Below are 25,089 nucleotides of genomic sequence, written 5' to 3' on the forward strand. Positions count from 1 at the left end.
CAGAAGACAGTGGACTCATGAATAATCGTCACAAAACGCTCATATTAATTAGATTTTAACTTAGCTAATTCGATGACATCATATCCACCGCTTAAAGAAAAAAGGAGTGTGGTGTCTGATTGCTTTTGAAATCCAGGGCACTATCTAGTTTTTTAGTAGTTAGGGGTTAAGGCGGGAATTCGGACATTGCTTTTGGGATTTTGGCTTCTTGGGACCAGTTCCTGTTTGGAACGCCAAGGGGGAGGGTCCACCCAGTCCAGTTCTCATAAGCGGTTTATGGTCAGGACAGCAGTGCATCACTAATCTATTCCTCTTCTAAACTTGCAGCTGGGACATGCTCCAAATGACCCCATGACCCTGATGGGGTCATTGGAACATATCCCAGCTGCCTTTGGTCAAAGGTAAGGTGCACCTTGGAAGGTGTGCCAGTCCATTCTAAGGCCCCACAGAGACACAACCACTCACACTTAAACTGAGGCATGTTCGTGGACTGTGGGAGGAAGCTACTGTTCTCAATCTCATGCCTTATTTTGAAAAGCTCCACCGGAAGTTGATTCCCTTCGCCGTCCCGCTTGACCGCAGTGTTTTAGAGCACAGCCCGTCTGCTGGAGGGACACTGAGGAAAAGTTGGGCAAGATGGCAAATCCCGCAGACCTGGAGTGACGGGGCGGCGCTCCCCGCACCCCCAAAAAGGGAAAGATAAAAAAAACAAGTCCGTCCTGACAGAACCCGACGATGCAGCCCGACCCAGCAGGTAGGAACCGATGGTCCGGTCTGAAGTTTACCGCCGCCGCCCGTCTCTTTCTCACCGGTTCAGAGAAAAGTTCCGCGTGTCTTCAGCCAAACTCTCCCGGTTAACGGGGCAGCCTGTTCTGTCTGTCACGGTCGCTCCGTTTAAAGTCGCCGGGACTATTTTCTGAGGGATCGGCCGTTTTTCTGCGCCGATGAACTGCGCCGTGACAGTTTCGGACTGAAGCGACGCTCCTCCGGGATCCCTCCGCGCGCCCCCCGCCGCCCCCGCCGCCGCCTCCTGCAGCGGGAACGCGGGCTCAGCCCGCCTGCCGCCGAGGCGCAGCGTCCTGCCGCCACAAGCGGAACATTCCGCTTGGATGCAGCGCCAGCGGGGCAGCAGTATTTTTAGGATGGGTGGATCCCCCAAACATCTTTTATTTCTGTCCCGACTGTGAATGCCGCAGGCTGTGCCGCTTATTTAAGGCTGCTGGGTCAGAACCGCCAGTTGGGTCCGGTTCTGTGCTCATGAGCGGGGATTTAAACGTTTGCCCTCCTCCCGCAGGCGTACCGGGACTCCCTGAAGAAACGTGCCATTGAGGCTGGAGGTGATGTGACCCAGCCTAAACTGGACCTGCGCTGACTCATCAAACCCCCCAGGGGCCCAATGCCAAGCTAGAGGAGCCCCTCGCCCCCCTTCAGCACCACCAGAGAGTCGGCCAAGAGGAGGCGGTGGGCGGGATCCGACAGGAGCTTCCCCTGGTTCTGGTTAAGAATGGCCCAGTCAGGGACAGCCCCACGCTGCTTCAGCTGATCTGACCCCCCCCCAAGCTCACTGAAGTCCGAATCCGGGGGCTTCCTGGGGGAGTGGCCTCCCCACGTCTCACCGGGTGCCCGCCTGGCAGACCATGATGTTTCGTGATCAGGTGGGGGTGCTGGCCAGCTGGTTCAAGGGCTGGAACGAGTGCGAGCAGACCGTGGCCCTGCTGTCCCTGCTGAAGAGGGTGAGCCGGACCCAGGCCCGCTTCCTGCAGCTCTGCCTGGAGCACTCCCTGGCCGAGTGCACCGAGCTGCAGGTCCTGGAGGGCGAGGCCAACGACCCAGGTAGGCCCGCGGCCGCTCCGTCTTCTGTGGGGCAGAGCGTTCACTCCTTCAGATAGCGGGACGCGTCAGCGCGGCCTTCTGCTCATCAGACGGGTGCAGCTCTCCACCTCCACCTGTGATACCTGAGTGACGTTTGCTGCTCAGACTCACTCAGACATTCGAATTTCTTCCTTTGTTTCCTTTTTATTTATTTATATGCGGTCAAAGTAGTTTGTAAAAGCTTGAACACGGAAAGAATAACAGAAACGTTGAGCCCATCATTTATGGACTACAGAGCACTAAATGCTTTTTTATATAGCAGACAGATGGGGCTGAAAGCCTCTTGTGTTGGACAGATTTTACTGCTACAACATGAGTAATGAAACGTTTGACACACTAGGTGTATATTTGAATAAACCCCTTTTGTAATTTAGACTAAACTTTATTGATATTATTTTTGTAACAGTTTTTGTTGGACGGGACGGTCAAAGAAAAGGAGGGAAGAAGAGAGAGAGATGTTAGAAAGGGGGGTGTAGTAGAAGGGGGGGGGTATAATCAGCACTAAACTTTTAAAATAATAATAGGACGAGATCTTCATGTTCATTTCAAAGTTGATGCTGTCTCAGACTGCTTGGACACCAGTGTGGTTACCATGGTTACTGTGGTGCAGTTTGAAGACATCTGAATATGGAGGTTCTGCGTTTCTGGAGTTTGGTCAGAATTTGATCTTGACGGTTTCCAGCCGCTGCAGGGTTGGTGGTTGTCTCAAACGTTTTTCCGTTAACGGAGCTCCAGACGTTTTCTGTGAGGGAAAGGTCGGACGGATGCGGGTCCGTCCGGGATGAAGGCTCGCTGCTCTGAGGCTGCAGTTCTGCATGGTTCTGCTGAAACATTCATTCTGTCCTCAAAACCCACAGCTGTCCATATCGTGTGTCCTTCTGCCCCGCCCCCACACCGCCAGAGATGCCGGTTTGATCCGAGCGCTGAGAAGCTCTCGCTCCTCTGTAGGAGCATTTATTGTTGTCGCCAACCCATCATGCTAGCAGAAAACATCATGGGCCCACGGAGACGGATGTTGGTGCGTGTCCCTGACACACACAGATTCCCTGAGTGTCTCTGCAGAAGACGAGGTTTTTAACCTTAAGGAATATTGTTTTAACCCACTATTTCACAGATTGGACAGCCTGCGTCTGGAACGTCTTGTCCATCATTTCACAGAATTCAAATAGTACCTGGATGTTCTGTCGGCTCAGCATTTGTTCACAAATGATGGACTTTTCAGCCACTTGTTGGTTCCTGAAGCCAGGCCATGTCGACACCGCCAATACCCAGAATTCAGTTCCAGTTCTTGAACGCTACTGTTTTAGTACCATAAAGAGCTGACGACATCACCGTATCACTTTATTGTTGTTTTTAAATTGTTTCAGCTGCAGGAGCTCATAATCAATACGCAGAGAAGAAGAAACCAAATGTTAACATATCGTTTTCTTGATGATCTTTGGGCAGATCTACTGTATTTTAAATTTAAAATCATTTCATTTTTTAAAAATTGACAGGGTGCCTTATAAACCGCTTCGCCTTAAGACACGTACACATGTGACGCGCGTTCAAGAACACGCTAAACAGCGTTCTTTAAAGTCCCGTTATCTGTTTAAATTTGTTTTCCTCACCCGTTCCTTGGGGGATTCGGTGAGTTTAGCCCCCCCAATCCAACCACTTAATGCTGGGTGTCAAGCAGGGAGGCAATTTTTTTGGAATGACTCGGCCTGGAACTGAACTCACGACTTTCCAGTCACTGGGCGGACACTCTCCCACTGAGTTGGTTAGCACATGGTGTTCACACTGGACTGTCACTACTGGATACTCAGCTGGAAGAGGCTTGGTGGGAAGTGTTGTAGCGGTGCTGGTCTTGCTCCAGGCTTTCTCCTTCATGGCTCTACTTCCATACATGAAAGACTCGGCGTCTTATGGTCTTTGCTCAAACCGCAAATGTTAGTTTCTGTGATCAATTTTCAAACGGATGGCATGTCTGTATATTAGAAAGGACCCTACCTATACCTCGCTACCAAATCCCAGGACCTGATTGGTCAAAGTTTAACCTCAAATTGACCTGTCGTCTCTTGGCCCCTCTAGGCATTCTGGGTGGTGTAGTCAAGTCCCAATATATGTTTTTTGTCTTGGTTTATGCTCCTTATTACCTTGAGTGCCTTGTGGTCCTAACGATATGCTAAATCATTTAAATGATCGTTTAGATTTGAATGTGAGGCTGTCTGCAGTCAAACTGATATTGACAGATTAATCCTCTTCTGTTTGGTTTTGATTGAAAATGAATTTTTCAATGGAGGCAATTCTGTTGGTGGCTGAAGTATCTCCCTGGATGCACAGCATGTTGTTTGAGCGCATAAACGTGTTACATTCTAAACATTTCCATTTTCTATACTCTGGTTAATGAAATAAATGCTAATATGAGTTGATTCAGAATTCATAAGTACAGTCTCTTCACTTCTTCAGTAGCCTTAAAGGCTTTGGGTCCTGGCAGGTTTGATTCTCGCTGAGCCTGAAACAAACGGCAGGAACAGTCCAGGTCACTCAGAGAGTTGTTGCTGCTCGGATGGTAACGACACGCCCAGCTAAGGCCCGCCTCCAGGACTTCAGGAGTTAATGAAGGTACGGTGCAATGGAGATGGTGGCCACCCCCCCTTCTCAGACGCCCTCATGCCCGTTCACCCCAGAGGAGCTTCTGACTCGGCGTGTTGCATCACGCTGCAGCGTCACCATGGTAACTATAACCCTGGCAACAAACAGCGCTCATGAGAGATGGAATGACATGCTGCTGGGATGGAGAGTCCAGGCTACTGCCTGCTGCTGGATCCTGAACCCGTCAGCCATGACCATGGCGGGTCATTTCACAGCTCTGGATCCCGGTGAAGGATTTTCATCTCCTCAGACATCTGAGCAGATTAACAGCCTGGGCGGGTCCTGACATTAGCTAAAGATTATAAATGATTATTATTATTATTAAGGTAGCCTCCTGTTATACATGTACTTCTGACCTAGCAAAAGAGGATTCTGCTGCTGTCATCCTGAACTGTCGAGGTCTCAGAAAAACCAGGTTTTGTCAATCCTGCTGGGTTTTCAGTGGAATTCCTGCGTTTGGAAGTTCATCTTCTTTCAACTTTGTCTTTTAGAAAGAAGGTGCTGTCAGAGGTTATGCCTTATGAGGCATCCGTGGAGCAGAGGTAGGGCGGTCAACCTCTGATTGGAAGACTCAGGTTCGATTTCCCCCCCCCCCCCCACGCCTCGATGAATCCATTGTGTTCTGGTGATAAAAACATGGATGATTTTTAAAAAGAACATTTACTTTTTATGTTTAAAGAAAAAGTCATTCAAACTCACTGCATTGTGGTTGATATTCACTAATCTAGATTCTAGTGAGCATCGATGCACACTGGTTTTTCCAGTTTTTCCCAAATTCTTACACCCCGAGTAGTATAGTGAACCAAGTCAGTGTTTTTCAACCACGGCACACTAGTGGGAGATGGTCAGGTGTAGGAAATGACCCATTCACTGACCTAAAAACATTTCCATCTCCAGGATTTCAGCTCTGTGTTCATCCAAACAGGCCCTGATAAAACACTGAGTAGTTAGGAATATGAAAGATCATAAAATACTTTTTTCTTTGTGTTTATTTGATTTTATTAAAGACATTTTGATTAGAATGACGGGACCGTGATTTAGCCGTAGCTTCAGCTGTTTTAGGAAAAGTCCCGCCCCTTTAACTGTCTCTGCCAATCATTCTTGGAGGCTTAATCACATGTCATCAGTCTGACCAATCAGAGGTGGTTAAAGTCTTCACTTCCTTGTTCTGATTCTGCTCATAAAGTCTCTCAGTTCCAACAGAAATACCAGCTAAAGCTCGTCTTTAGCGGTGTAGCTTTCCACAGAATCCGGTGTCAGACCGTGGAACAAGTGAACAAAACCATGAAGCTCAGAGAAGAGAGTCTGTCTGCCATCACTACATCTCCCAGGATGCATTGGGTTAAAGTGACAGCATCTCAGCGTACAATGAGTCTTCCTGTTAAGCGTCTTAAACCCCAACGAACACACATTTAACAGTTTTTAAGTCTTCTTGATGAAATCAGAGGTCAGAGGTCAACAGTTTAGTTCTCCTTCCAGGTTTGTGTTTCTTAACAGCCAAACATCCCAGAGTTTGGTCCAAGTCATCTTTCTGACTGAAACACTTTTCTAAGAACGTCTGGATTATTTTAGATGTTAAACTTAAGAAGAAGTAAGAACAACATTTAAGACACAGGATGAAGGTGAAACAGACACAATTAAACTAAATTGAAGCAATTTAATCATCAGAAAAGAAATAAAACATTTTTGTTAAAGTTTTCAAAGACTTCATCTTTGATTAAGACAAAAGAAAAACAGATCAATCTTCCATGTTTTATTTCTGCTGATTCGGCCAAATGGACTGAATGAACAGCTTCTTTGAGAGTCAGTTTAAAATAAAAAGGTTGTTTTAAGTTTTTTAAAACACAGTCGTGTTACTGTAAAATGGTGTTTGAGTAAAAGCATTTCTACTTTAGACCCTTGTCCATTTTTATTCCTACGTTTGTTTACCTGCTGAAAGGAGGTAAACAGGAGGTTTACCTGCTATGGAAAACCCTCGGTGAGGCTGGAGGATGCCGGTTCTTCTTTAAGAATCGACGTCTGACTACTTTAATACAAATAATTCTGTTTGTACTGGTTGATGAAAAGAGCTTGATGCGGCACAAAGACACTGAAGGGCTTATTTTAATGAGTTGTAATGGTTTGAAAGTCGTCAGGCACAGGTTCCAGTCTATGACTTGATCAGTGTTGTAGATGTTAGTCAGCAGTGGCGTCTGTAGAAGTCCTGGGTGGAACGGAAAAGCCCAGACTGTTTGAGGAGGAGTTTGAATGAATGAAACCCTCAGTGACCCGGTTCTCTCTGCACCTTCAGAGGCGTCCTTGTTTTGGAATCCAGCAGGAAATGCGAGTTTCTCCTTCAGCTGCTGTGAGGACACCTCTGCCTCATAGAAACATCTGTTCAAATCGTTTCATGACTTTTCCTCTTCTTTCATTTTCTACAGATATTTGGGAGTCTTGCATAAACAAATGGTTGTTTAGTCTTTCTTTTGACTTTTTAATGCAGGACAGATTAAAATAGATTCACATTCCCAAAGTTTTCCACAGAAACGGAACAATGTCAACGAGAGGTTTCCGGTTCAAAGCCTTCTAAACAGCGGCTCAGTTTGGCGGATTTTGGTCCAAACATCCATTTTTTTCTGGGACAAGCAGTAGAAAAGTATCAGGTCCCGCCCGCATTTTAGGAAATCAACAGCTCTCCCTTCCAGTCAGTCTCAGAACCTTCTTGGTGTAGATTTGCACCCCAGCATGAGGGAGTCTGGCAGCAGCGTATTGAGGGAGCTGTGAACCGTCCCGGACCTCATGCTCTGAGCGGCGTGTGGTGTTGTACCGCTGAGGCAGCCTGCAGGCAGGGCAGCAGGTTTCAGTACTGCATGTGACCTGACACTGAGATGACATTTAGTAGTAACTGCTGCTGTGTTTACGCTCATGTTCATAAAAAGAACACATCAGCAGAAACAGGACTTGAGCTCTGAAACTTACAGTCACGACCAAACATAGCAGTTCTCTTCGAAAATGGTTCCATTGCAAACGTTTAGATTATTGATAGGGAGGCAAAAACCCGCTTTCCCCACCATTCGGATCAAGCATCAACTTCACGGTCACAGTTGGATGTATGGTTCATGTCAGAGGGGGGCACTGGGGGCCACATTCCTGCATGTCTTCCTTCATACCCTGCTTTGGCATGTTCTGATTGGCTGGACACACCTGAACCAGGTATTCAGCCATGAGTAGGGCAAGACTATCTGGAAACCATGGAGACACATCGCCCCTCCAGGCCTGGAGTTGCCCTCCCCTGATTTATGTATTACAAAACAACAACAAAAACTCAGGAAAGTCCTTTTTTGATTAGCTAATAAGCAAGCAACATTGATAAACCTCTTAGTTGGCTTATCCTGAGTCTTGTGTCACACAACACACGTTTGACACTCAACGTAAACCTACTGGTCTGCAGTAGGAGTGCATGCAGTCCCTTCCCCACAATTCAGTTCAGTGGTGTAACATACGGTTCAGCTGAAACAGAGAATGAAGGAACAATGCAAAAAACAGGAAAGGAAAGTTACATCTGACAAAAACTCACAGTAACCCCCCCTTCTTGAAGAAACTGAACCGTCAATGAGTTTCTTATGGAATTATGGGCCTTTTTGCAAACTGCTCCATGTTATTTGGATTTTAAGGATGTCGTCTTCCAGCGGATGTTCGGAGATCTCTTCTCAGGTGTTCTACAGTGTTCAGATCTGGACTCATGGATCAATTACAGGAAAGTGAGGAAGATTGGAAAAACCTTGTCTGGTCTGATGAGTCTCCACTTCTGCTGCCACATTCGGATGGTAGGATCTACAACATGGAAGCATGGATCCATCCTGCCTTGTAGCAACGGTTCAGGCTGGTGGTGGTGGTGTCATGGTGTGGGGGATGTTTTCTTAGCACACTTTGGTCCCCTTAGTACCAACTGAGCATGGTTCCAACACCACAGCCTACCTGAGTATTGTTGCTGACCATGTCCATCCCTTTCTGACCACAGTGGACCATCTTCTGATGCTGCTTCCAGCAGGACAAGGCTCCATGTCATCAAGCTGGAATCATCTCAGACTGGTTTCTAGAACATGACAATGAGTTCTCTGGACTCAAACGGCCTCCACAGTCACCAGAACCCAGTAGAGAACCTTTGGGATGTGGTGGAACGGGAGACCAGCATCATGGATGTTCAGCAGACAAATGAGGAATGTTTCTAGAACCTAGTTGAGTCTATGCCACAAAGGATTAGGGTTCTGAAGGCTAAAGGGGTCCATCGCTGTACTAGCAGGGTGAACCTGATAAAGTGGCGGATAAGTGTAGATATATGTCAAACAGAAACAAAAACCTGATCCGTGCTTATCGCTTTGCTGAAGTTGAGGAAGCTCGGAGAACTCTTGTCTTCGGGTTTGGAGCCAAAGTATGTGATGGCGTCCACGCATCAGCAAACAGTTTATTTGTGGAAGTCGACTGTGAGCAGAAGGGGGACAGACAACCTGCCAATTGGCCGGAAGGGAAATAAAATAAACTTTGTGATATCCATCAGGCTTTATTATTTCTTTAGTGAACAGTCGTTCATGGAAAGTATTTTCTCTGCAGTGGTAGACTAATAACTAGATTTGGAGTCCGTCATGATGGGGGCTGCTGTTAGCTTCCATGTCATCTACATGGTGAACAGAGGAGAAGCAGACGAGCCGCCACAGGGACTGCAGGGTTAGTTTCCTGCTTTCCCTGGACAGTTTACACTCAGCTTTCTGTGGATATCCTCTACACCAGGGGTCGGGAACCTTTTTGGCCAAGAGAGCCATAAACGCCACATATTTTGAAATGTAATTTCCAAAGAGCCATACAATAATGTAGTGTCCCTTTCCCACACTGAGGCACGGAGACTTAACCTCTTTTAAGGTTCTTTATTCGGGTTACTGCAGACCGCAACAAACGCCGAACAATTAATTCAGCAACTCCTGAATCTCTCCCGCCGAGACGAGGCGAGAGCGCGTCTCCCAACTTTATATTCCCCTGCTACCGCTGCAGCCCTCCCCTTTCCCTTATTCGGCCCATAGCTGAACCCCATTGGTCCAAACTACCTAACAACAGGCTGAGCGACAGAACTGAGGGCCAATCAGATCTCTGCTTGATCGATGCGTTCCATGAACTCCAGAACTTTTAACGCGGCCCAACAGCCAAGTTAAACTCAGTCCGCGACAATATGTTTAAAACTAAAATACAAGTGAATGTGTGCATTTGATGTAATTTCAACATTTTTAAAGTACAATAAGTCTGTGGATTCTTTTTAATAACATTGTTATGCTGTTTCTAATAAATGATGAGTATTTCTCGTGGTGGTTTTGCTGATGGTCTAGTCTGGTTTACGTGGTGAGTTTCTGCTTCATGCAGGCGTTGAGACTTTAAACGTGGTCTTAGGTTGGTATATATGTTTTGTAGATGTGAGACAGACTGATCACATGCGGACCTGGAGCCAAACACACACTCACACGCTGCAGTGAGTGACAGGCAGCGGGTTTTACCTATTTACAATCCCTGCGCGGTTCACCTGCTGCCGGTCCCCACAACACCCCCACCCCACCCTCTGCTTTCTCCCTCACACATCCCGTCCCCGCAACTGCGCGCTCTTTCTCAGAGACGGGAGCGCGCAGTTTTAGGCACGGCAATTCACAGGTTTCCGGCTGGTACAAACTCTGTGAAATAATAGACAATTTTAAACTTATACTAGTGCTGGCACAGATTTGTCTCTCTAAGCACCGCTACTACTGCGCGCCTCTGCCATCGCATCGCGCACGAGAAGGACTGGTCTAATGAAGAAAAAAAATTTGAATTAAAGATTTGTCTGCGAGCCACATGTGACCATCAAAAGAGCCATATATGGCTCGCGAGCCATAGGTTCCCGACCCCTGCTCTACACCGTCACGCTAATGTGAGTCAGTGTCATCCGCTTATGTCCACCCTGGTATTTGCATATGGACGTTTTTGCTTTGTGTTAAAAGCTCTCAGGTTACAAAGATCAGCTCAGCGTTTTCACTTGTAATGTGTGGGGAAAGACTGTTGCCAAACAAAACTGTGGATTTTTCATCCTGGACAATAAATCACACACAGATTAGCAGATAACAGTCTATAAGCACCACCCTATGACCCCAAACAAATGGTTTAGCATATTTAGTAAAACAAGTATTTTAAAAACAGTAATTCTAAATTAATCATCCAAGGCAAGAAAAAATAAAAACAAAATCTTTTCAATTATTTCTTCCACCAGCAGAGATTAATTTCTAATGAACTCCTGCCGCTCCGCAGAAACTATGTCCTAGAAAACCACTCAGGGTTTTTGATTTGGGCTAAAAACTGCATCATCATAGTGAACAGACCACTGGGAACGAGCAAAAGAGGATTGAAGTTGAACTTTAGAAAAGATTTTTTAAGAATCCAAATTGACCTGGAAAGTCTTTGATTGAAAATGGGAGCTTTAGATTTTGGGAATTGACTGTTAAAAGAGACGATAGCTGTCCAAACCTGCCTGCTTCACACAAGAAATTCCTTCAAAGATTGATCAAAAATGAACTGGTCACTTAATAAACTGATGTTCCTTTGCCACGAACAGCCCTGAACAAAAAGAAAAGCTCTCTGCTCCAAAATAAACCAGCTTTGTTTCATGTCGTGTCGATTTAACAGCAACTCACAACTACTCGACACTCAGGATTCACCAAAACCGGCTCTACTCTGAGCAAACATGAGCAGTTTTCAAGCTTTCTTCAGTTCAACCCAGTTTAAGACAGAATTTAACAAGGAAATCCCTTTTTGAAGGGTTTTGAAATGCTGTAAGGTTGTGTGTGAAAACACTGAAAGGTGTTTGTTAATGCTACACACAGAGGAGGCGATGCCTTCACGGTCGCCGTGGCTGCTCGGCCAAAGCAGAACTCACATGGAAATATTCATGATTGTTTACTTTTATCCAACTATGGAAGCGTGATGTTGTTCGGACACACAACCTGTGTGTGTGTGTGTGTGTGTAAGCGTTACAGTGTGAGTGAATGAATGCGTGTGTGTGAGTGTACATGTGTTAGTGTGTGTTGTAGTTATGGAAAAATGACAACATTCATCCTTAAGTTCACACATCTGAACACGACAGAAATTAGGAATCCATTTTTTCCCTTCAAGTCACACAAACAAATGTGTGTGATTGTTCTTTTAAATTATCTGCATAAGTTGACAACAGTACAGGTATGAAGATGGTCTCGTCAGTCTAAAGTTGGAAATCTTAGCTGTAAGTCTGTAAAGCTTGTATTTATTTCTGACATTTGTTTTAAACTGTTTCTTCCCGTCAACAGCAGAAGTCTGGGTTGAGTTAAAGTGGCAGCGAGGCTTTGAATAGAGAAAACACTTGAAATAAAGATGGAAAGAGGACAGCTGAGGGGCCTTTAGCTGTCATTTCCTTAAATAGAGCTGTGGGTTTCTCCGGTCTAGTCCTGGCAGAGCATAGGCTCACATTCCCAGAATAGTTGTGACTGCCACATTCAGGGCCTCCAAACACTAGCACTGCACACAGCTCTGCAGACTCAAGTCAGACCACACCCCCATTTCCCCACGACCTGCCCCCAACGTGTCCTGGAGGGGCCAGAGGTTTAGGCCGGAGGGTTGGAGGTCATGGGTGGGAATTGGACAGAAGGGAATTTAAATGAGAAGAAACTGGCCTCTTTCCACTGTAGGGCAGCAGCCAATGACTGCCTTGATTGTTTACTAACCTTTGAACTAGTTTTAGGATTCTGAAAGCATCAGTTTCTGGTTTCGTCCAGTCACCTTTGACTGAATAAAGCAGGAGAACCATAAGGAACAGATTCATCATGTGGATTGTTGTGGTACACACCTGCTGTCATTACGGTAGTTGAACTGAAGACTGCTGGTTTTACATCTAAGGCAACTTATGGGGGGGGGGCTTTATTCTTCCAATGAGTACCAAGGTGTTTCCAAATGTTCAAGCAGAAGACAAACTTCAACTAGAAATGCTCAATAATATTGGTATTGTCTGGCAGATGATACATGAATGTTCCCCCTGGTACGTCCCAATATCAAATCTGTGCTGATATGTGACTTTGATGTAGTTTCTTTTTATTTGATGCGGTTATTAAGAAAATGTTCAGTTTTGATTTATCGTGATTATTTGTCATTGTTCTTTTTAAACCACGTTCAGTTTAACAAAGAAAGAGCAACCAGGATAAAAATTGTCATGTTATTGAACATGTATTATACCTTAGATTTTTAGTTTGTTCTTGAGTGGCAGCCTTTGAGAACCTGTGGGAACCATTGAGACAAAAGCTCCTCATTAATATGATGGTTCTCATCAGACTGAGTCTGCTTTTGCCTTCTGCCATGCAGGATTCACTTGGAGACGTTCCTGCAACACGTCTGCTAATTGCTTGTTTGTTTTAGTGTGAGCACATTTGACATTTTGAGAACTGGAATGGACTTAGTTTTGTTAACTGGATGTGGAGAAAGGCCTGTGGCTTTGCTCTGTATCTGTGTGAGTCAGAGGAGGCAGAATTGCTCCATTCCTCCACATCAGACGGTGCGGTATGCCAGCACATTCCCCACTGCTGAGCTGGAGAATCCGCTTGGAAAGGCAGAGCAAGAACTTTTCCTTACTACTGCCTCCCACATCTCACTGCCTTTCCCTACTCTACTTTCCTAGCATTGCTCTCCTGAAGTAACCCCCTCCAGACCTGTTCTTTACACAGTCCTTTCTAAATATTCTTTCTGTTATACCAACCACATATAGTACATGTCTGTTTGAGACCGAGATCTAATCTGTATAACCTTCACGTAGGGATTTGTTATATCACAATATAGTTTTTTAATATTTCAGACAATCTTCTTTCTCTTTCGGCTTTTCCCATCAGGGGTCGCCACAGCGAATCATCGTTTTCCACCTCACTCTATCATGGACATCTTCTACCCTAACATTAGCCAACTTCATGTCCTCTGTTAAGACATCCATGTATCTCCTCTTTGGCCGTCCTCTTGCCCTCCTGCCAGGCAGCTCCATCTCCAACATCCTTCTACCAATATATCCACTATCCCTCCTCTGAACATGTCCAAACCATCTCAGTCTGGCTTCTCTGACTTTGTCGCTAACACAGGCAACATGAGCCGTCCCTCTGATGTACTCGTTCCTTATCCTGTCTAACCTGGTCACTCCTAAGGAGAACCTCAACATCTTCATCTCCGCTACCTCCATCTCAGCCTCTTGTCTCTGTCTCACTGCTACCGTCTCTAACCCATAGAGCAGAGCTGGTCTCACCACTGTCTTGTACACCTTTCCTTTGAGTCTTGCTGGCACTCTTCTGTCACACAACACTCCTGACACTTTCCTCCAACCGCTCCAACCTGCCTGCACTCGCCTCTTCACCTCTTTTCCACAATCCCCATCACACTGAACTGTTGACCCCAAGTACTTAAACTCCTGCACCTTCTTCACCTCAGCCCCCTGTAACCTAACGCTTCTACCTTGATCCCTCTCGTTCAGACACATGTATTCTGTCTTACTACGACTGACCTTCATACCTCTTCTTTCCAGAGCAAACCTCCACCTCTCTAGCTGTTCCTCCACCTGCTCTCTACTCTCACTGCAAATTACAATGTCATCCGCAAACATCATTGTCCAGGGAGATTCCTGTCTTACCTCGTCTGTCAGCCTGTCCATCAGCATAGCAAACAAAAAAGGACTCAAAGCTGATCCTTGGTGTAGTCCCACCTCCACCTTGAACTCCTCTGTCTGACCTACAGCACATCTCACCACCGTCATACTTCTCTCATACATGTCCTGAACTACTCTGACATACTTCTCTGCCACTCCAGACGACCTCATACAGTACCACAGCTCCTCCCTCGGCACCCTGTCATACGCCTTCTCTAAATCTACGAACACACAATGCAGCTCCTTCTGACCTTCTCTGTACTTTTCCATCAACATTCTCAAAGCAAAAATGGCATCAGTGGTGCTCTTACGGGGCATGAAACCATACTGCTGCTCACAGATCTCCACCTTCTTCCTAAGCCTGGCTTCCACTACTCTTTCCCACAGCTTCATTGTGTGGCTCATCAACTTTATTCCTCTATAGTTGCTGCAGTTCTGCGTGTCACCCTTGTTCTTAAAGATCGGGACCAGAACGCTTCTCCTCCATTCCTCGGGCATCTTCTCACTCTCTAAAATCCTATTGAACAACCTTGTTAGAAATTCCACTGCTGTCTCTCCTAAGCACTTCCATACCTCCACAGGTAGGTCATCAGGACCAACGGCCTTTCCGCTCTTCATCCTTTTCAGAGCCTTCCTAACCTCATCCTTTCCAATCTCTGCTACTTCCTGCTCCACAACAACCACATCTTCCTCCCTTCTTTCCCTGTCATTTTCCTCGTTCATCAGCTCCTCAAAATACTCCTTCCATCTTTTCTGTACACTCTCTTGGGTTGTTAGCACCTTTCCATCTCTGTCCTTAATCACCCTTATCCGTTGCACGTCCTTCCCATCTCTGTCTCTCTGTCTGGCTAGCCTGTACAAGTCCTTCTCTCCTTCCTTTGTGTCTAACCTGTCATATAGCTCATCGTAAGCTTTCTGTTTGGCCTTTGCCACCTCTCTCTTCACTTTACGCTGCGCTTCCTTGTACTCCTGTCTACCTTCCTCAGTCCTTTCTACATCCCACTTCCTTTTAGCCAACCTCTTCCTCTGGACGCATTCCTGTACTTCCTCATTCCACCACCAAGTGTCTTTACCGTCTTTCCTCTTTCCAGATGACACACCTAGCACCTTCCTACCTGTTTCCCTGATAATCTCTGCTGTAGTTTCCCAGTCCTCTGGAAGCTCATCCTGACCACCCAGGACCTGCCTCAACTTCTGCCTAAATTCCTCACAAGTTTCTTCATTCTGTAGCTTCCACCACTTGGTCTTCTTTTCTGTTTTCCCTCTCTTCTTCTTCCTGACCTCCAGAGTCATCTTACACACCACCATGCGGTGCTGTCTGGCTACACTCTCTCCTACCACCACTTTGCAGTCATTAACCTCTCTCAAATGACCTCGTCTACATAGGATGTAGTCCACCTGAGTACTCCTACCTCCACTTCTGTATGTCACTCTATGTTCCTCTCTCTTCTGGAAGTAAGTGTTGACTACAGCCATTTCCATCCTCTTCGCAAAGTCCACCACCATCTGTCCCTCCAGATTCCTTTCCTTCACACCAAACCTGCCCATCACCTCCTCATCACCTCTGTTGCCCTCACCAACATGCCCATTAAAGTCTGCTCCAATAACAACTCTCTCTCCTCTGGGAAAACTCTCTATGACCTCATCCAACTCACTCCAGAATCTCTCCTTCACTTCTAACTCACAGCCAACCTGTGGCGCATACCCACTGACTACATTCACCATCACCCCTTCAATTTCTAACTTTAGGCTCATCATCCTGTCTGAGACTCTTTTCACCTCTAGAACACTGTTTACAAACGCCCCCTTTAGAATCACTCCTACCCCGTTTCTCTTCCTATCAACACCATGATAGAACAGTTTGTATCCTCCTCCAATACTACGTGCCTTGCTGCCCTTCCACCTTGTCTCCTGCACACACAGTACATCTACCTTCCTTCTCTCCATCATGTCTGCCAGCTCTCTGCCTTTCCCTGTCATTGTACCAACGTTAAGAGTCCCTATTCTCAAACCTATGTTCCTGCCTTTTCCCTTCTCTCTCTGGCCACGGACCCTTCTGCCTCCCCTCTTTCTTCCACCAACAGTAGTCAAATTTCCACCGACACCCTGTAGGTTAACAGCATCGGTGGCGGTCGTTGTTAACCCGGGCCTCGACCGATCCGGTATGTCTAAAGTGTTGTGGATGATTCGCATGGTTATTTTGGCAATTTTTTACGCCGGATGCCCTTCCTGACGCAACCCTCTCTATTTATCCGGGCTTGGGACCGGCACAGAAGTTACTGGCTTGCAACCCCTGTGGCTAGATTTCAACCCCTGTGGCTAGATTGCAACCCCTGTGGCTAGATTATTGTGGCTAGATAGATTATTGTGGCTAGATAGACAATAACTGTGTATATTACGAGCAAATTGTCTTCTGGTGGTTCATCCAGAGGAGCCAGTTGAGGTGGGTCGGGCATTTAGTCCGGATGTCTCCTGAACACCTCCCTGGGGATGTTATCCGGGCGCGTCCCACTGGGGGGAGGCCCCGGGGAAGAGCCAGAACACGCTGGAGAGACTACATCTCTCAACTGGCCTGGGATTGCTCGGGGTCCCCCCAGAGGAGCTGGAGGAAGTGGCCGGGGCGAGGGAAATCTGGGCATCTCTAAACATCCTCCGTGTCTTCCATGCAATGTAATGAGACGCACAGACAGAAATGTGAAGGTATCTGCTGAAAATCCAAAAATTTCTCACATCTGTGTTTATGAATGACTTATGACATGAATCTTTATTTCGTTTGCACAAATTAATTAATGCGTGGGAACGAGATATTTATTTTACCCATGTCAGGTCAGGGGCTCCGTAGAAATGCCTCCACAGAGGGGCTTATATGTTATTTCTGAGTCACCGGCCAAGTTGGACGGTCACACTATTTTACACAGAAATACCTTCTACCGTCAGAATTTTTTAAGAAAATGAAATTGCAGAAAAGTAATTTATAAATGGTATGAACATGATTTTATTGTCATCTAACTGTAAACTCAAATTCAAACATGCAGAGAAAAAAGCACAGAGTTAATTCTGCCTCCAAGTGATCACATTGTATATTAAATCACAAAAAAACAGCCTGAAAACAGAATAAAGTTTTTGATTATTGTTATTAAATGTTCTTAACGTTAAAGCTGTAACGCCACAAGGACGCTGCTAAAACAGTCCATTCAATTCTGTTATTATAAAATACCGCTTTTATTCATGTCCTACGAATTAATCCTGTTGTATTTATCCGCCACGTCTGAAAGGCTGGTCCGTGAAAATACTGTCCGACTTCAAACCGGCCCGTGTTTCCAGACCGCTCATTAGCATCATGCTATGCGACAGCGCTGTCTCCAAATGTTGCTGCTGGAAGCAACAGAACCTTCTTTCTGGACCCTTTCAGAACAAAATCAATTACAGTAGACGGGAGAAAAAGTTATAACACAATATGTATCGTTTTATCTAATTATTCAAGCAATATTTAATTTATTGTCTAATTATCCTAAGTTTTATACGTCATTGTATGAATGTATAACTGATGATTGTAATGTTTTTGTGTATTATTCTCATTTGATTGCTTGAAGTAAACCATTTCAAATGGAATCATCGCCCAGCCCTACCTTCACGGCTAACACTTCTCATTTTTTGCCACAGTGTTCTTTACCTGCATGCGTGTGTCATGTGTGACCTGACGCTCCTCGGTTGGCGTTTTCCAGAACCAAGCCTGGTCTCAGTTTGTCCTGCTGCTGCTCTCTGGGTTGTCGTGTGGTTGGTTCAGGGACCTGCCGTGTCCGATGTGGTGTTGACCCAACAGAAGTCATAGCATGTCTCCAGGAGTGAGGCACAGCAAGCGACCCAGTGTCTGTTTTCTTAACAGAAACTCGGGTCACTGACAGTCACACATTTTTTTTAAATTCCCAATGAAGTTTTTTAATCATGCTGGGTGATGGTAGCATTTTTTTAGGATTGTGAAAAATCAGTAGGTGGAAATCTTGGACCAACAAAATATGCCGGCAGACCTTTTTACAAACTAGTTTGGATGATTCTTCTCCACACAAATGTAACCTCACATTACACACTGCAAGCTTATACAGCTCCTCTACCGTTATTCTCACAGACAACACTTTAAAGGGAGAATATCATGCTAAATCAACTTTTTGAGCTTCTAGGGGTATCATATTGTTCATTCCTCACTATAAACGACCTCAAAGTGGTATTTTGATCCGTTCACCCTTTTCTAAGTATTCCTCTAAAAACCTGCTCTCTGTGCCCCTCCCAAACCACGGAAATGAGCGGGCTCTTGCATTGTGACGTAGGTTTATATATATATATAACTCACTTTATATAGTGCGTTCGCCATTTTGAGGTGCTGTATGAATCTACAATTTCAAAATCGAGTTCCCTAGAAACTTCCCAGAAGTCTCTGCGAAAAACCGGCGTGCATTCATGCATACTAGATCGGCGAATGTTTACCACAATGCATTGTGTCGGAACCATTATTACCAAAAACATGTATTTAAATGTCTTTTTTTAATAAACCATTACATTGTTATCTTCAGAAAACAGTGGACTCGCTCATATCAATGAGATTTTGACCTGTGGTCTTTTGATTGACCATCTAGTAATTGTAATATTAGCGTTAATGGGCATCTCCCGACTATTGTCAGGTCTGTTTATCACACTCATTATCACATTTTTGGGAGGGCACAAGTTATCTCTGGCTAAGATACGCTGATCGTAGGCCTGCGCAATATACCGCAAATTTATCGTTATCGCGAAATCAAGCTGGGAAAAATGCACACCGCAAATGACGGCAAAAATCACAATAAATGATTACCTTAAATGTGCTAAAACAAACTCATGGCAGCTTGAAATATTGAACAAATGAAATAAATCCCTTTATGCATTTAACCAATTGGAAGGACCTGTTTACGTTTTTGATCAATCAGATGAGCCCTTTTATGTTTGATGTTTGCCTCCTACGTCGACAAGGGTCATTTGGAGGATCATTTTTAAACTGTTGCAGTGAAATGAAAATGATTTTTTTTTTTGGCCATTTGTTTATATACCGCAATTTATATCGTTATCGCAACATTAATTACCAATATCGGCTTAGCTTTAGCGGCTGGGTAGCTCGGTTGGTAAGGTGGGAAGCTACCATGCAGGAAACCAGGGTTCGATTCCCAGAGGGGAATGAGCAATGGCACTGGGGGCAATCACCATATCAATGGCGAGCAGCTAACATCACCCAGTGAGGGTCCTTAGGCAAGACCCTTAACGCTACTGTCTCCCAAGCACGGCTTCGGCTGCAGCTCACCGCTCCCCAAGGGGATGGGTCAAATGCAGAGAAAGAATTTTCCTTCGTGGGATAAAATACAGTGTATATATATATCGCATATCGCAAGTTTTCCTCATATCGTGCAGCCCTAGCTGATCGTGTAGCTTAGTAACTGGATTTAAATCAACCCAATATAAATCAAAGTGTTCTGTGACCATAAAACAGAGCCAACTCTGGTCTCACCACTAGATCTACCACCCTGCCTGTTTTCCAACTCACTGCATTCTGCTGATTCGGGCGTCTCCTCATTCCGATTGGCTGAACACACCTTATCCAGGTAATCAGCAGCAAGACGTGCAGGGAGGGCTGGAAAACAGGTGGGGGGGGTGGATCCTGAGGACCAGGCTGGCATCTCCACCATAAAAACCTGTCTGTCGTTGTCCTGAACATAACCCATCATCACATGTTGGCCTCAAACTAGCCTTAGTAACCTGAAGAACCCGTAGTTTACACTAAAAAAATGTAATATCTGCACCAAACTACCCTCTTCCTAAAAGCTGACGCACACAAATCCAGTCAGACACAGTGTAATATTGTCTGTTGTATGATCTTATCTGTTGTGATTGCTGTGGCTTTTCAAGCTGTTCACTGATCTATTTTTAGAGTAGGCAGAATCATGTGTCTCCACAAGTGTGTGTATCTGTTTTGGGGACTTTTTCTTTGACCAGAGTGTAACAAATGAAAGGACCCAGCTAGTTGTTTCCGTCAGTGTCCCTCATGATCTGATGTAATCTGAAAGAACTTCTCTACTGACCCTGCTTCACCATTAAGCCCTCTTTCAGCCTTTTTGGCATCAAGGGGGTAGAAAATATTATGTCTTTCGTCGGTTAAGAATTTGACTCAAATGAACTTTAATCATTTCTTTGCGTTCATTAGTTTTTTCAATCAATCAGTGAATTACAGATCAAACTTTTTGCATTTTTCTTTCCAGCTCTGAATCCTGGATCCATTGTTGACAGAAAATCTCAATGTGGAACCTGAATCAATTCCCCTGTTTCAGATGGGCTTCAGAGATGGTGGAATGTGGGGCTTTGAGCTATTGCTCAAGCACAGCAAAGAGGACAGGGGACTTCCACTTTGTTCAAGTCATAGATAAGTCTCGACTCCCTGTCAGAGTCGAATCACGTTCCACCTCGTGAGGGCCAAACTCCTCTGATAATGAACCATAGCTTTGAGCATTTAGGTCCAACATCTTCATACTTTTCATTGGAAAAAGTGACCATGTTTCACAAACATGGGTGGAGCTCAAGAGTATTTGAAATTATAATTGGACCAAAGAAATGATTGTTTAATTAAAATCATTAAAATGAATATTTTCAGTGACTTGTTTGTGTGAAAGAGTTGGACAATTTGAAACAAGACTGATGGGAATGGCCTGCAGACATGAGAAGAAGTTCAGGAGTATTTGTTGGTGACACATGGTGTAGGAGGATGATGTCGTTCCTGGATTTCTGCTGGTCATTGTTTACCTAAGGACAACGCTGTGTCAGTTCCTCACCAAGGGCCTTTCTCTAACTAAAGCCTCAATGGTTTCTACTTGTTCCAGGGTTTCTTTCTTATTGCTTAGTCCCAACAGTCCTTAAGGGTGGATACAGGCTGTCTTCAGGTAGAAAATGGTCAAACCCTTTACGGGGCACGCAAGCGGCCCCCTCAACATTTCAAGGTTGTAGACCACTCAGTGAAGCCGTAGAGGGAAACTGCTCATGTGCACTTTTCAATGGGCATACTGTGGGCAGCAAGTCGCAGTGAACACTTCTACAACACGTAAGGGTGAAGTAGGTTTTTCATATTTTCCAACCCCCACCACATACTGTTGTCTGCACAAGGATCCTGTTAGTGCTGTTCACGTGATAAGTGTGCGCTCCTTGCGTCCAGCCTGACTGTCAGAAATGAGGAAATCAGACAAGTTTGTGTGGAAATCCTACGGGCTCTGAAGCCTTAGTCACATGCACCGGTACAGGTCAACCCCCTAAGGGTGCTGCAGGTTCTTGGGTTGTCCAGACACGTACAGGGTTGTAGAAAGGAAGGGCTGCGTCTTAAGAGTACCGCAGGTGTGTCTTGCAGTTCCCTTGAGGCTCATGCATCCACCTCATTAGAATGGAACTTACTGTTGTCATGCTGTATTTTCTGCAACCGCCTAACGCAGCACCCACTCAGACTGGACACAATTGGTTCGCTTGAAGTGACCAGGAACCACTGTCTTTTGGGGGGGGGTCTTGGTTCGTTTCCAATCAGACTGAGCTCCGGTTCGCTCTGAGTTTCATTAGTCTGAATAGGTCCGTTCTCGGAGCGGAATAACGGAACCATAAACTACATTATGCGATCTAAAAAGAGAGCGGCGGAGGAACGTGAAGCAACAATAGGACTAGGGCTGCACGATATGAGGAAAACTTGCTATATGCAATATTAGTGATCAATATTGCGATGAAGATATAACTTGTGGTATATGAACAAAAAGCAAAACAATCAAAAACATAATTTCCATTTCACTGAAACAGTTTCAAAATTATACTCCAAATGACCCTCATGTACATGGGAGTCCAACATCTAACATAAAAAGACTCCATCCGATTGGTCAACAACGTGAAGGAGGTGCATCCGATTGGTCCAATGCATAAAGGGATTTAGTTGATTTGTTAAATACTTCAAGCTGCCAGAAGATTGTTTTAGGACATTTAGGTAACCATTTATTGCAATTTTCACCCTCTTTTGCGATATGCATATTGCACAGTTTAATATCGCGATAACGATAAACTTGCGATGTATCGTGCAGCCTCAATAGGACACTACAACTCATTGAGATTTGGTCCGAAGAATGCAGGTTCATTAAAACAACTTTTAATAGCTTCTCACACTGTTTTACTGACAATCTATACGTCGTAAACTTTTAGCAGCGTATTTTCGTAGCCGTCGTCTCCTCCGTAACGGCCTTTCAACATGCTGCTGTTGTACCAAAATTGCAAGTAAAAAGTGTTGTACCTGACGTTGAAACAGACGTTCAGAATTGGTCCGCAAAATATAAGTAAACTATCCTGACAAGTAGGGCTGAACGATATGGCCTAAAAATAAAATCTGTTTTTTTTTTTTTTTTTTTTGATTTCTTCTTTTTTTCCCCGATTTCTCCCCCCCCCCCCCCCCCCCTACTTAGGGAAAGCAATAAGTACAAATGGCAGACAACTTAAAGCAAATTTTGCTTTAAGTTAATCAAACGCAAGACAAATGAAACCCCCAGTTCTGGGATGAATAATAAATAAATGAACACACTCTTGGAATCAAAGTCCCAGCTGTGTTTTGAGTCACTCTTTGTAGTCTAGACTAAAAGGAGACAAACATTCACCGTAAGAGTAGCACCATGTTCTAAAGGATTAATAATGCAGCTCATATCTGGGGTCTAAGGTTTTAATTCAATTAAGAAACCCCGTCTTCTACACCATATATATGAGTACCATGTCTTTGGCTAAATGCAAAGCGAGTGCTTCGGTGATTGTTCTCCACCGGCCCCTTTCCTAGGGATGCGTAGCGAGACCCGGTATTGAACGAACCCCAGTATTGAACGAGCCCCGGGGCAACATTCTTCAAGATCTGACCTCAACGGTTCTGCTATCTGTACTGGAGAAGTCGCATTTTTTTTGTGTCCCACAAGATATAAACTAGAGCTGTGACTGTGTGGGTTTTTGATCACCGCGGGGATGAAGCAGCAGGAGTCGCAGTCAACCGCCCCCCCCCCGTGTGTGTGTCGGCACGCTGCGTGTGTAAGAGCAATGAGCACATGCTGCGCAAGTAAGAGCGTGCACAAGTGTTGGCAGGGCGCGTCCATGTTTGATGTTACGGAGTGAAGGAGAACAGTAATAAAGGTCTCCCCCAGGTGTTGGAGTAGGTTTGTGGTGCTGCTGCCTTTAACTGCGATGGGCTTTAGGCAAATGTTGCAGCGTGGGGGGGTCTCTCTTCCTCCACGTCTGTGGCAGTAAACCCAGACCAGTTCCAAACAGATGATTTGATTCCTTTGGGAACAAACTTCCCACTCTCACCGGTAGCCATGCTGTCGCTTGCTGTTTTGTGTGCTATGATGTTGTTGTTTGTCGCTTGCCATACCGCCGTGTAAAACTAATGCTACGGAAGCTCTGGGGAGCCAAAAATCGCCATTACACAAAAACTTGATTTAGTTATTTTTGAAATCGCCTGCAACTACAAATTTGAATTACTTAATTCAATCGACTTTTCGCCCAATTGCAAAGCGCAGGACTTCCTTAATTTCTACCTCTAGTCGCTTTGCCCCAAGCTTGTAATTCATGGCTGTTGATTGAAGAAATCTTTAGTCACATGGTTTTGTTTACACGCTTTGGTTCAAAACAGGAAAGGCCACTTGACCAAACGCAAGCTGCAGGACTCGATCCAGACCAAATTAAGCAGACTTGGTCTGGACACCCTAACCGTCTGTCAAGCTAGCATTTGAATGTGAGAAATTGTTGATGATGTTGAAGTGTTGCTATCTTCTTTACACTGGAGACAGGTTGCATGATGCCTTTTGCTTTCAGATGATCTGCATCATTAGACATGACTGAATGAGAAGTGAAACATTATTGACTGGAGGTTTCTCTAAATCTAATGTAAAAATCTGATAAAGGGTTAGCTAAATCAATTTAGTGTTTCTTGTAATTTACCATTTGTTAATTTTTGGTTTAAAATCTGACATTTTACCTTATAACCTACAATGAAAACTGCAATATTTGTATTATTGTTTAGAGAAGTTCATCAATTGTCTGGTCAGGAAAACATCTTTTTTATATTCTGACTTTCAATTCCCTCGATGCATAGATCATGTGATTTATGCAGCAGCAGCAGCTCCATGTCAGGACATTTAAAATATCCCAAAGAGGATGGTTGGCCAACGTAGCGCTCCTGTCTATACAAGCTGCAGGACTTTCTGAGTATAAAGCGACTTTAAGGTTCTTTTGTTTTCTGCTACTGGGAACCAGGCTTGTCAACAGTATTCATGGACTGTCTGCTTCCTGAAAGACAGGGCTGCGTGATGCTGACTACCTAAATCTGGTGTGTTCAGCCAATCAGGATGTGGAATCACTTGAGTTAGCTAATCAGCCGCAAGCTGGTTTGTGAGGACTGGAAAACAGGCGGTGCTGTGGCTTTTGAGGTCAAAGGTTGGCCATCCCTGCAGTAAGCAATTCATCTAAGTTGCTAATTCTGTTCAGACCACTGACTTTTGGTTGTCGTGGTCAGAAACTGGATGGAGCACGTCACTGAGGCCCTGGTACAGACGTGCTGAGGCCTACGTGTCCCTTACCTGTTGGCCAACATCTGAGGATAAATTCACAGCACTTCCCATTTGTGTTAACCAGAAATAAAGGGTTCGACAGGATTAAGGACCTGCCACAAAATCCACCACCACGAGGTTCAGTCAGCTGCGACTTGCATCTGCAAACGGTTGATGAGGATTGACGCTCAGGCCTACACAGAGGAGGTTTCACAGTGTGGAGAGACATCCTTTTTATCATCTACGTTTCCCACACTGCTCATTGAGAAA

At 45.0% G+C, this 25,089-nt stretch overlaps 1 protein-coding gene across 2 annotated transcripts in view; it reads left to right on the forward strand.

Moving 5' to 3' along the window:
- The first annotated feature begins 555 nt into the window (after window positions 1-555).
- samd4a (sterile alpha motif domain containing 4A) overlaps window positions 556-25,089 on the forward strand; it is a 46,701-nt gene continuing 22,167 nt past the window's right edge. For both annotated transcript variants that reach the window (XM_011492499.3, XM_011492501.3), the window contains exons 1-2: window positions 556-754; window positions 1,295-1,833. In XM_011492499.3, coding sequence (XP_011490801.1) covers window positions 1,638-1,833 — 196 coding nt within the window. In that variant the 5' untranslated portion in view covers window positions 556-754; window positions 1,295-1,637. The remainder of the gene's footprint in view (window positions 755-1,294; window positions 1,834-25,089) is intronic.

The sequence above is a fragment of the Oryzias latipes genome, chromosome 3 (assembly GCF_053564925.1).
Source record: "Oryzias latipes strain Hd-rR chromosome 3, Olatipes_Hd-rR_3.1".
In the NCBI taxonomy this organism is placed as follows: Eukaryota; Metazoa; Chordata; class Actinopteri; order Beloniformes; family Adrianichthyidae; genus Oryzias; species Oryzias latipes.